Source organism: Ambystoma mexicanum, chromosome 5q, assembly GCF_040938575.1.
Source record: "Ambystoma mexicanum isolate Mex_15411 chromosome 5q, UKY_AmexF1_1, whole genome shotgun sequence".
NCBI lineage: Eukaryota > Metazoa > Chordata > Amphibia > Caudata > Ambystomatidae > Ambystoma > Ambystoma mexicanum.
The window spans coordinates 494,503,726-494,516,511 of record NC_090933.1 but is presented as its reverse complement, the minus strand read 5'-3'; the positions used below and the strand labels follow the sequence as shown (position 1 = coordinate 494,516,511).

At 46.8% G+C, this 12,786-nt stretch overlaps 1 protein-coding gene across 2 annotated transcripts in view; it reads left to right on the top strand.

The window, feature by feature from the left end:
* B4GALT6 (beta-1,4-galactosyltransferase 6) overlaps positions 1-12,786 on the top strand; it is a 295,718-nt gene that overhangs the window by 87,884 nt on the left and 195,048 nt on the right. For both annotated transcript variants that reach the window (XM_069620961.1, XM_069620962.1), the window contains exon 2: positions 3,460-3,576. In XM_069620961.1, coding sequence (XP_069477062.1) covers positions 3,460-3,576 — 117 coding nt within the window. The remainder of the gene's footprint in view (positions 1-3,459; positions 3,577-12,786) is intronic.

Sequence of the window (12,786 nt, the reverse complement as noted above, 5' to 3'; positions counted from 1 at the left end):
GAACACAACTGCAGAAGAAATTAGCCATTGTAATGCAGAAAGTGCATGCAAATGTAAAAGAATGCCTGCTTCTTTTGCCATAGGCTTGGAGGCATTGAAATACAGGTCAGCAGACCTATGATGCTGTTCAGTTGGGTGAAAATAGTAAACCGAAACTAAGTGGGTGCACCAATCCAAAAGATGCTCATGTTTATGGCATAGTATATCCCAACAAATGCTATGCGAAAAATGCATACCGTACTTGTGAGACTAGAAAAATCCAAAACCGTATCGAATGTACAAATCGTGAGGGGGGCGGGGGGTGGAATTGTTAATTGGAGGCCCTTTTGGAAGGTAAGGGTGCGTCAGTGGTAGAGGCTGAGCGACAGTCCAAGGAAATCTGTTACACAAATGGCGTTGGAGATTTGTGCCAACCCACTACAAAATCATGAATGGTGAAAATCTACCTAATGTTACTGTGAACAAGCTACTTTCACACATTAACTGCATACCTAGCTTGCACAAATGACCAGAAGGACTTGGTAACATACAGAAGAGTGGCCCCTCTATAAACCTAGGTCCACACATCCTCCGCTTACCTGAGAATTGGTGATCTGCTCCCCACTGTTTCCTCCCCTGCTGCCATAGTGCGCCCTCTTCTCCCCTGTTGGCTCCCTGCTTCCATGTTGCTCTGTCGCTCACTGTGTTCTTCCCCTTTGATTGTAAAGTGCTCCATTGCTTCCCGAAGGTAGGTCTGCGCTCAACAAACACTCTAATAACAGTAGTGGCTGCCTCGTCGGTCTCAGACTTTTTCAGTAGCACACAAGAGGCGGACATCAAGATAATTCGTCATGCCATCCATGCCACGAAGAGGCACCCAAAACCATAGATTTGCACAGGACCGACATTTTGGATTCTTGCTGTAAGGTAGCCAAACATCTCCCAGTGTTTTACATTGTACCTTCTTCAAAACACATTGTTATTGCAGAGATATTCCTAGCACTATGTCTCTTGAAGGGTTCTGCATCAGCTGCATTTCACGCCCTGTCTGGATCAGATTGTACATGTACTTTGTCAGGGAAACCTAAAATGTCGTGCTGGAAAGCATTCGCTGCAGCAGCAGAAGACCGTGTTTTGGCACTTAATTCACTAGGAAATCTAGAAAAGAAATTCCCGTACAGTCACTTGCTAAACTGGAAGAACGTGTTTGGCAGGTCTGTACGCCCAGAACTAGAATGCCTAAACTTAGAGTTGCGCTCCACTCTTTCCCAAGTAGCGGTCTAGCTGGGAAAAGTTGCTGCCTGGGATTTGGAAGTAAGCTTGCCAGTCGCAGCCAACAATTGTTTGCGCAGTTCATTGTGTGCGAAGAACAGACGCCGTCCACTGTGGAAATGTTAAGCAAACAACGTAACTCTTTACAGTGTGGCGTAAACAAAATCTGTAATAACGATTCTCTCAAGGTACTAAACATGGCAGACTCTAACCGTGAAGAGTGTCCTATTTTTTTTTTTTTTGATTGCCAGATTTCTTCTTCTTCCTCCCTGTAGTTCCATCCTCGCCTCCATTCTGTCTTCAATCTGCCTACTTACCCAGCCTTAATGGAGTCTTCCCCCCCATGTTTGCATGAAAGTGTCTCCTCGCCAGATATATATATATATTTTTTTACATTGCTTCACTATTAGCCATGCCACCATACAACGCTATTGGGTTGCGGTGGTATGACTGCTATAAGAGTCTGCTATGTCAATTGCTATCCGATGTTTCATTGCAACCACTATCAAAATGGACACAATGTGTACATGTTTCCACTTCTGCAGAGTCAAAGTTCGCTCTTGGTAGTATGTGCCAATCGCTGTCTGTCAAGATTGTTCAACTGTGCACATTCGCCTATTTCTCCCATCGTCTTAAAGTGAAAATTCGGCGTTTGACTTCGTTTAAAAAAAAAAGAAAAAAAAGAAAAATGATTGGCAATTCAGGGGATGTAGGTTGTGCCTAAACCTGGGTTCTTTCATGTGTACATATTAAAGATGATCTGTCAGTTGACCACCTCTTCTGTGATGTTTGTTTCTCTTAACCTACCTGCCCCCTTGTTTAATGGTTGCTGCTCGCTGGCCCCTGCCCTTACCTATGGGCAGTGCTCAAGAGTTGGAATTGGTGAGTCTTTTACTCCCTATTTTGTTGGGAGTCAAATGTATTTTTAGGGAGTACAAATGGAAGTTCAATTCCCAATGAGAGTATTTTATAATCCAGTAAAAATGTTTTAACTGGAAAACGGAAATTTTTCTGTAATATTTATTTGCAGCTAGTTTTTCATACACATTAAAGGATAAATGTTTACTACTTCCGATCAGGCGTTATAGCAGTAGTTTCTTCCTGTGGCACTGTGCACTACTGGTCCAAAACATCTCCATATAGCTGTGTGAGTGAAAGCAGGGGCACACGGTTCTACTTCTGTTGCACATTTTTTGTTGGGGGTATTTTTACCCCCTATTTAGTGTTTTTTATTATTTTTGTTTTTTTCTTCTTTTTTCGGGGGGTGTATTTGCCTAGATTTATGGAGTAAAAGTAGCCGATAACCCCTTATCTGCTGTAGGGCTGCCCATGGGTATGTATTTCTCCAGCTTGGGTGATTTGAAATGGACTTGCTAGCGCCCTGCCTTTCTTGCTCTGCAAAAAAGCAACATTGAAAAATCGCTGCTAGGGATGCGAGATGCAACTTGATGGGACGAAGCACTGCATAGATGAGACTACAAAATGCCCCCCAGACCCTTATCTTAGGCGATCCACCTCCTAAGGGGTAATGCAATGCTGAACCCATGTTTCTTAGCTGTTACCGTACTGTTGAATTAACTAGGCGTTCCTTTCTTCATTAGATTGAATTGGTATCATTTTAGATGAAGATGTTTAGGCATTTGTAGATGTGCTGGGCATTATCTGAGCACCTCTAATACTCTTCTGGTTTGACTGGAACAATGTCTTTTGCACCTGTAAACTAGATTAGATCAAATGCTCTCTTAATGCCTCGAGCCTGCCGCTCTTGTTTCCCCTCTACTCGTTTTGTTGTGGGAGAAGCAATTGCTTCATAAACAGTTGTTGGCATAGATTTCCTACTGCCATACACTGTCACTCCTTATGGCAAGACGCTTGCTAGATCCACACGTTTTTCAATGTGCCTATTTATCCATAGCGGTGCTGTTAAATCTCCTCCAAACTGTTACTGTGACTACGAACACTTAATTTTAATTTTATTTTTTGCTTTGTAAATCAAGATGGTGCTCCTGGTGTTTCCCCTTTCAGGCTTGGTTTAACATTTTTATCCAAACGATGTTTGGGAAGGCATGATCCCAGCGCGCCACGTGGGCCTGGGATATTCTGAATACTCCTGTGCATGGCTCACAAGCAGTTGTTGGGGTTTAATGAGAACAGCAAACTCATCAGAAGCAAACCTGACACTGGTCTATTTTTCTTTTTGTTTTTCAGCAAACACTTACCTCTTTATGGTGCAGGCTCAAGGGATAATGCTGAGAGATAATGTAAGAACCATCGGCCATATGATTCGACTCTACACCAATAAGAACGGCACATTGAATGGCACAGGTAAACTATCTCTACATGGGTTTAACATGGAAACAGAGTATACGTTTGTTGGATTTATCCAATGCTTTGTACTTTAGTACAGATGGATTTTGGAATAGTAAACAGGTGATTGGTCTGCCAAAAGTATCTCACTCTGAAATCCAGGCCATGTATAAATGTGGGACGTGCAATACATTTTAGACCTGGTATGTCTAACAGTTGAGAAATGGCTGGTTTATATTCTTACTGGAGTTATTCACCATGACTGTAAAAGCAAAGCTGTTTTGGGCATGCTAATGTTACACATCCACCATTGTCGTGTAAGGGAAGTTGAACTGCAGTTGAATCAAAGCAACATAATGTTGCAAAATATTACTACTACTCTGACTTCGAAGTGTAGGGTAACGTCAGTTGTATATTTAATGTAAAATTACCCTGATGTGCCTCCCATGTGCATTGCATACAATCGAGTCACCTAGTTTGCAATAGCTTGGAAACAGTTGCCCTTACAACTGCTTTAGTGTACATTTTGGTTTCAGAATCATTAAATAAAATTTCCAAAAATTGACTTCCTTTTTCTGATCATTGGTTACAGAGCAGATGTCCTTCTCGAGTATGGGTAAAATAGTTTCTCTCTGCCTGCGTTTTGCTCCATTGGCCCTCCGTTGGTATGAGTATTTTGAGAAACGTCCATTGTTTCACCTACTTCCGTCTTAAATTGTGTATGGAATCGACTTATTAGAACTGCTAATTTCTTTAGTTCATGTAAGCGTTTGCTTCCTGGCAGTCTTAAAAAGATTACAGAGGGTGACCATGGACCTCCCACGTGTCTGGACATATCTGCTCGGGAGTCGAGTTGTAATCACCAGGCCAGTTTTCAGTAACTGGTATTGGAACTTTTCACTAAGTGGCTAGATGAATGTAGGTGTCAATTTGTATTGGCAGTTGCTCTCCGTATTGGATGCTTTGATCTCCTGAATTTGAAATGTTCTTGTGTACCTATTTATCTGAGCTCTGCTCAGCACCTTGGAGGTGGTGCAGGTCTCCATTTCTTACACCATGCTTGTGCTCTAAAGAGTTAGAAGGACCAAAACGAAGATTTGTTGATCAGGAGCTAAAAGCAGTTGGAGAGTATCGGACATTGCACAGTAAGCAGTCATTACACCTGGGGAACAGGGCGCTCGTATACAGGGAGTCACAAATGGAACATCTGCTTTAGATACACGCTATTACCTTTTGTTTATTACAAATTACTCTTTATGCTTTAAATGTCCTCGTGCACCTTTGTACACATTCCGAAATGTCACATAGATGTTTGTATGCACCAGTTTGCTTGGGGTTTCAAACGTAGCGCTTGGTGTCGAGCTAGCCAGGCTCTTTGAGGCTACAAGCTGGATCTAAATAGCTCCCAGCCCCTGACGTTTTTGAACCAATCTGTTCCATTTCTAGGGTCTCTGTATGAAAAGCCTATGTATACTGCGTAGAACCAGGAGTCGTCAGACAAGTTGATCTGTTCAATGGGTTTTATCCCAATTAAAAGAAATGCCCTAACTAGCCCCATCGCCATGCGGAAATTACCAACCTAGGAAAACAAACCCTAAAGGTTCACATCCAGTCTAAAGTAAGTCTTCCGTCAGAACCGTAATCACTAACTGATCCTACGGTTTATACCTAACTAAAGGAAAAGGGGAGGCTTGCACAACAGCCTCGGTGTGGGCTTTTGCCTGGCCCACTGGTAGTAGATTTGCTCAGTTACAAAGTTCTTTAGTGCTCTAGTGTGCAACAGTGCATTTTCTGTTTTATCTGGTTTAGTGTTGAAAGCAAGCGTCCCCAAAAGGCAGTAACCTCCCCACAATGGGAGGCAATAAGCACACCCCAGGAGGGAATGAGACCAAGACCAAGTGCGGGTGATGTAAAAGGGGGGTTTTATATGATCAAAATAGGGCTTGCAAAGGACCCTGCAAGCTCTGAGAGCGCTCTATCTGAAAATAGCAAAGACAGTCATATTTATTACAAAACCACGTCATAAATCCTGTAACCTATAGGGGGCACATCGTCTTGGGGATTGGGTGGCGTCGACTAAGCTATAGGTGGTACAATGATGAGCCGCTCCAGGATTGGTGGACATCCGTGTGGTGCCAACGTGGGGTGGACGGGTCCGCTGGGCTCGTCGGGTGGAGCTGCCATGCCAGGCGCGGTCTGTGTCTGATTGGTGACTGCGCTAACACGTTGCCCTTGTGGCCACACAAACACTCATCCCTTAGACGACTCTTGTTGTCCTGCAAATCCTACAATGTTATTCTAGGAATATTTAGGACACAATACATCATTACACCATTACTTGTAACCTACTGACCAGGTGTCCTAACTCTGGGTGTCTTGGCAAAGGGCACGAGGTGAGCTGCCTTGTCGTTCTATTCTTTTAGATGTGGTGAGGGATTACTTTATGAGATGTTAGTACTCAAAGTCCCATTAACTGGGGTGAACTGGACTACTACTGATCAGCGAGGGCACACCTCTGGCCCCTCAAGGCGGTGGGGTTTAGGACCAGGTTGTAAATAATTCATTTGGCCGACTATAGCGGCCTTGGACATTGGGGGTGGGGGGGCGGGTGAATACTTGAAGCCAGGTCACTTTGGGGACAGTGATGTACTGCAGAAGGTAAATAATAGTGTTTGTTCTGATACTCGTTCGTGTCTGGTTGCTCGTGACTCTGGTTGTCTGGTTGCTCGTAAGAACGGGCCTTTAGCGGATCTGCCATGGGGTGGAGGCGCAGGGGAAGTGCATGGCTCCCTGCGCGCAGTGAGCGGGGGCCAAGCTGCAGCTTTCGCAGGCAGGCTGTTTCATTGGGGTTTTGGTCGTTTCAAAAATGGAGACTTGTTGCTTTCAAAATGGTGTCTATGGTATGTTACAGTACAAGTTGATTGGCCCTGTGTATCGATCAGCAGCCATCCTGCCTCCCGGGCACGGGTGCATGATGGGCCGCTGACGAGCCACGAACCTCACGTAGGTAGGGTATGCCGGGGAGGGGGTCCTATAGACCTGTCCTCCCTTACCGTGTTTATCTTGAGCGTTTTACGTGGAGTTGAATTTCTCACGATCTTCAGAGTGCACAATCTTCAGATGGTCTTAGTAGAAATTATCATTTTCTTTTTGTGATGGGTTTCATGTTCTCCCCCCTTGATAAAGAAAAACTGTGGTATCTTGAGACCCAGTAAGAATGCAGCCAGGACTCTGGTAAGGCTCAGGACACCAGCAGGTAGAAAAGGAAGGTTCATTAGTTGCAGTATACAGGTAAGGAGATGCATGCCGGAGAGGTGGGCAGGCACATCCTCTCAGCTAGGGCTCCCAGCCTGCTAGTCCTTAACTGCCATTCCTGGAAGCTCAAGGTCTCTGCCAGTTCCACATTCCATTCTGTCTCTCACCATTCCACAAGCGATTTTACACGCCACACGCACGATACAGATCACTACTGTGAGAAACCTGAGGCATTCTTCCCGGGGACCCTTTGTTCAGGTGGCCAGGGGAGGGCCATTACTCTTGGATCCCATTTCTTTTCTATGCACCTCTACCCGATATCTCAGCAGTCTTTATGGGATGTTGTCAACAAAAAATATATCCCTCTTTCCCCCACCCCCCCAAACCCCCAAGCACTTTCCAGGTTTTCTCCATCTCTTCTGTAAGGGGAAACTCCAAATTACATCTAAAACCCAAAACAAATTTTTCCTCTCCACAACACTAAAACTCCCATAATCCCATTTCCTCCATTGAAATCCACTAGGACGAGGAAGAGGCAGACGGGTGCCACGAAGATTACCCATAGGAATCCATGGATTCCTATGGGCAGTCTCCAAAACTAGGTCAGGCAGGGAGAGAACTATTCACACCTGACTCCAACTCCAGCTGGGAGTGTAAAAGCATCAGCCAGGAACGGCATTGAGTGAGTCTGGGATGCTGGAAGGTACCGGAGAGCAGGAGAGGGCCCAAGTGAGCTGGAGAGACCCTAGCAGGAAGAGGACCACCACCTGCACCTCCTACAGATATCCCCTTTTGGCTCCTGTGGCTCCCAAAGACCGAGTGCCATTTCAGGGAGCCACGAAGTGGGAGCAAAATCGTCCCAAACCCTGCTTATGTAGAAAAGGGTTCCGATCCTGGCAGAGGGAGAACCTTGAACTACAAGAAGGAAACGAGCCCGACGAAGGACCCCCAGTGGTGAAATTACCAGACGCAAGCTAAACATTCAAGACCAGCTGCAGAGTGCTCCGGCACCATGTGGGTGCTCGTAGGAAAGACTCTTGACTGATTCCCCCCCCACCACTTTGTTTTGCGTAGAAACTGCAGATCGAGGCCGTAGGAGTAGGAACTACAGATACAGGCCTTAGGAGAGCTGCCAGGATAGGTCAAAGTGATCATACAGGAGGTCAAGCAAAATCCCCATACAGTCCAAGCCTTTGACCCAAGAACTGTGAGAAAGCAAGGGAGGGGGAAGGGAATCCTTCAACATTGAAAGCTCATAGGAATGTGAAGTTTGCAAAAGTGAACCCGGAAGAGGGATGCTGACGCAAAAGGGGCAATTCTAAAGTCCCAAGAAACTGTGTGTTGACAAGAGTGAACCCGGCTGAGGGATGTCCATGGGAACTGTTTAAAAGACATTGAGAATTGAGGGAAGGGAAAGCCATAGTGAACCCGGTGGAGGGAGGCTGAACATAGAGGGGTCTGTGCCTGGAAGAGGGGGACCCAGGGGTGAATCTATCACCCGATAAATACGTAGAAATGAAATTTAGGTTTGTTTTATTTTTGGTAAAATCTATCCGGCCCTTGGGACCAGGAAACCACAACCACTAAGGGCCTGTTTTAGGATCCAAGTCCGGAAGAGGGAGGTACAGGGCGTGAAGGCATCTCCCAAGTCCACGAGAAATATGGGGGTCAGCGCCCAGAAGAGGGGAACCCAGGGGTGACGAATCCTCACACTAAGTAAAACCAGGAAACAAACTTTCATTTTACTGAAGGAACTTTTGTTTTATTTGACTGTCAGGCCCTCAACACTTTCAGGAGAAACACGACTTGGCCATCGACGGTCTGGATAAATGCAAGTGGAACTGTTGTCTCGTGCTGGGGAAGCTCGAGACTACTGTGCTCAAGATCCCACCTTACCCTGTGCTTAAAATGTTGGGAAGGTAGACCAAGCTAACGCATCCTGACATATTATTTGTGAACACTTCTTTCTTTTCTTGAACTATCCCACACCCTTTTTTTTTAATTAGTTGTAAGGTTTGGCAATGGCTTTTAGTATAGGCCCTTTATTTGACACAACACCACTAGGACTGCCTTATTCAGTTGATGGTCGACGCTTTCTCCCATTTTAGATTTAGGTTTGGATTAGGCATTTTTCCAATGTGCATGCAGTTTAATAAACACCCTTGAACTGTGATCACTTGTGTCTTACTGTTGCCACCATGAGTTCCTTACACTGCACTCCTCCCTTCCTAAAAGGAGACCAACAATATTAATAATCCCACTCCACAAAAGATGCTCAAAATAACGCCAAACCGGATAAGACCGGAAATAAACATGTTGCGAAAACGCCCTTTTCCTATAACCTGCCACGTCCCAGCCTCAGGCCTGCCACACCCGAGAACACTGCATCCACAAAAGGACACTACTTGAATCAAACATCTGCAACCTTCGATATATAACAACCTTGCTCCTTCTGCCTTGGTCTGCAGGCTTAGGACTGCCACTCCTAGCACACCTTCGCTCCAAAGCAAAGACTCCAACTCCGCTACTAAGAGCAACCACTCTTGCATTCCGACTTACTGTAAAACCACCCACAAAGCTCACAAGCCAATCAATCAACCAAACAAACGAGCATGCACCACTGTGACAACCACCGACCACTAGAACATCTAACTCCTAACACACCTAAAACATCCAGCAACACCTCTTCTCCTGAATGGAACATCATAAAAAGGCAGAAAAATGATAGGAGAGCGACAAACTAGACAACCCACAAAACGGGCGCAAGCACAAGGAGTGGTGCGCCATAGTGGACACAAGCAGAGGTAGGCCACACCATCCACCCGTGTGATGTAGAAAACCTAACACAACTACCAAAGTAAAGCGCTAGACCATGGGATAGCTACCCCATAAATATGCATCAGATAGTAGGAATAGAACATAGAAGAGGTGTATTCAGTGTGGTGATTTACAAACTGTGTTCTCTATCATAAATCTGTATGCAAAACCGATAACCCAACTATGCTCTTGTATGCCTCCTAACACCAAGGTTAGCAGATTAACTCTATTTCATGAGGACTCTGTGGCTTTCAAGTCACATCTCATACCTCTAACAACTGCCCCCCGAAGTGCATTGCGGCCAAATACTCCACTAACTAAACAAGTGCATACCATGTGCTTAGCTTGCAATTCCATCTCTGTTAAACTGTAGCAGGATGGAGGATTAACTTCCCTTACGCACAGTACAACTAAGTGCTTAAACCGCCACTCCCTGGAACTCAAACTCTAACACAATGTGGAAATAAACCAATTAGGCCATGTACCCTATGTGTACCTACCTCACAATTTAAAAATCGCCTATACCTTCTACATACTTTCATATATGCTAAACACCTAGTGCTCACTCACACTAATCGCTGCCCTACAAAGTGCTTGTCGCCAAATGAAGTATCTTCGGAGCCAGTTGGAATGCAGGTAGGACCTCTGGCAAGGCTCAGGACACCAGCGGGTAGAAAAGGAAGGTTCTTTATTAGTTGCAGTAGAAGTGAAGAAAATACATGCAGGAGCGATAGGCAGGCACATCCTCTCAGGCAGGGCTCCCATCCTGCTAGTCCTTAACTGCAATCCCTGGAACCTCGAGGTCCCTGCCAGTTCTGCAATCCATTCTGTCACTCATTGTTCCACAAGCTATTGCACACAGACACGATACAGATTACTACACACTGTTTCGTCTGTTCTTCACAGGCGTATTTTCAAATGTACACATCCATTCAGGATCACTTGGCAAGACGCCTCCGTTTTCCACCACTCGTATGGTTCTTTCGTGGTTGACTTTATATCACATTTGCAGTATTCACTAGCCTGTTCAGCTATTCCAGATTTGCGCGTATTCAAAGACACAATGAGGAGAACTGTGCATTAATACGTGCCATTGCGTCACGATACCCGCGTCATCTGGCGTACCTTAAAAGCTGACTCTAAAACTATCTCGCTACCCATGCCAAACTGTATCTCTGATCTGACTTGGGTAAATTATATAATGGCCAAATATCAACTACCTAACAAATTTCTGTTTGATCCGAGTTCATCAGTGGACCCCAACAATATACCACGGCCTAAGTGGAGCCTTAGTTACATCATTTGGGCAATTTCACATCTGTCGTACTCTAAGGCCGCAGGTCCCGATGGACCCCCCCCTGTCTTTATAAGGCGGACCCTGTTATGTGGGCAGAAATCATTAACATCAAATTCGAAACCATCTTTAAATCCGGGGAAATTCCACCATCATGGCTAACTGCAAATATAGTCCTGATATTTAAAAGGGGTGATCCTTCTCTCCCTGAAAACTATTGCCCGATTTCTCTAATTGATACGGAGGCAAAAATCTTTGCGGTCTTACTCTTCTCCAGCATGGGGTCTGGCATGGATTCACATGCTCATGAATATTCCCCGTCATCAGGCTGGGAATCCTCGGTAAAGAAAAAAAATCAGTATCAGTTTCGTTCCTGATCTCTTTCCTAGTAGTAACCAATCACTGATCTCTGCGTCATACTGACCACAGCCAATGACTGCCCTCTACCTAAGCCCCGCCTCTGGCAGCCATCTTCAGATTTTTACCGCACGTTCAAGTGTTGGGAGTCCTCGTGCTTAGCTCTCGAGCTTTTACTGCGTGTTTCGCGCTTTTTCAGGTGAAATTTTCACATTTCTTTCGCTTAATCGAGCCTCAAGCTCCACCGTTTCTACTCCCGTTAACGGCTACCCGTGGCGGGATTTTCCTAAGCCCCTCAAGGGTGAAGATTTCGTCGAATCAACTTCTTGGAGGATTCCAGAAGATTCGCGGCCTACTTCGAGATGGCCCAGGATGCGAGTTTGTCGCCTGGACCCAAGCTGTTTTGCAGCTGCCCTGGATGCGGGCTGCAGAATGTGTTAAGGAAGACGAACATTTGTGATGCCTCTACTGTCTTCATGGGGACAAGACTCGTGTAGAGAAGGACTGCCAGTTCTGCAAGAACTTGTCGGAGTGGACCATGAGGGACCGTCGATTCCCGTCTCGCAAGCTGGTTGGAGAAGGGCTCGACTGGTGAGAAGAAGAAAGGGTCCGAGCGGGCTTCTAAGTCCTGTGCGGGCGCCCTGGCGACGGGGGCCCAACACCAGGCCAAGCGCCGCGAGTCCGCTGGCTCCGGGAGCGCCGAAAGGTCGGGCTCTTCGGTCGCCAGGCTGGGCGCACCTTCCCCGGCACCGTCAACCACGAGCCAACGCCCCGGTTCGGGGAAGAGAAAGTCCGAGACCCCCGGGAGATGCCCGTCCAATCTCGGAAGAAGGGGAGCGAGGCGTCGCCCCTCCCCCTAAGGAGAAGGCCCGGGACGTACCTAAGCTGGTGAAGGCCCCTACCCAGCAGGCGAAGGCCTCTATCGAGGCTATCGCGGCGACTCTTGCCAAGCCGGCAGAGACACCGCCAGCGGAGACTGCCTCTGGGACTAGAGTTTCCCTGCCGCCAAGGAGGGAATCCTCTTTTCAGCCCATCATCGTGGCCGCCATGATGGAAGAAGCGAGGGGGGGCACGGTGCCTGCCTCGAGCTCAGTCAGCCTCGGAGGAGGAACTGACAGAGGCCGTGAGGAACCTCGAATTCGAGAAGTTTCGATTCCCGTCAGGAAGATCCTCGGGAGATAACCGAGGAAGACGACGATGGTGAGGAAGAGCGGCCTTCCCTTCCGGCGCAGCCGGATCCTAGGCCTCAGGATGGCTCGGCGGCCATTTTGTCTGCCATCCAGTCCTTATGCTCTGAGATAAGGACGAGATTCCCACTTCCCAGGCCGGAGGACCCGCAACCTGGCCCGTCGGGAAGTCCTCCGAACAAACGACGGAGGACCCAACCCTCTCCTCCGCTCGCCCCCGTAAGGCCTACAGTTCCCTCCTCATACTCCCACGAGTCGGGAGATGACGGTGCGTTGGGCTCGACGACGGGTTCTGAGGACGACGGCGATGATGACGGA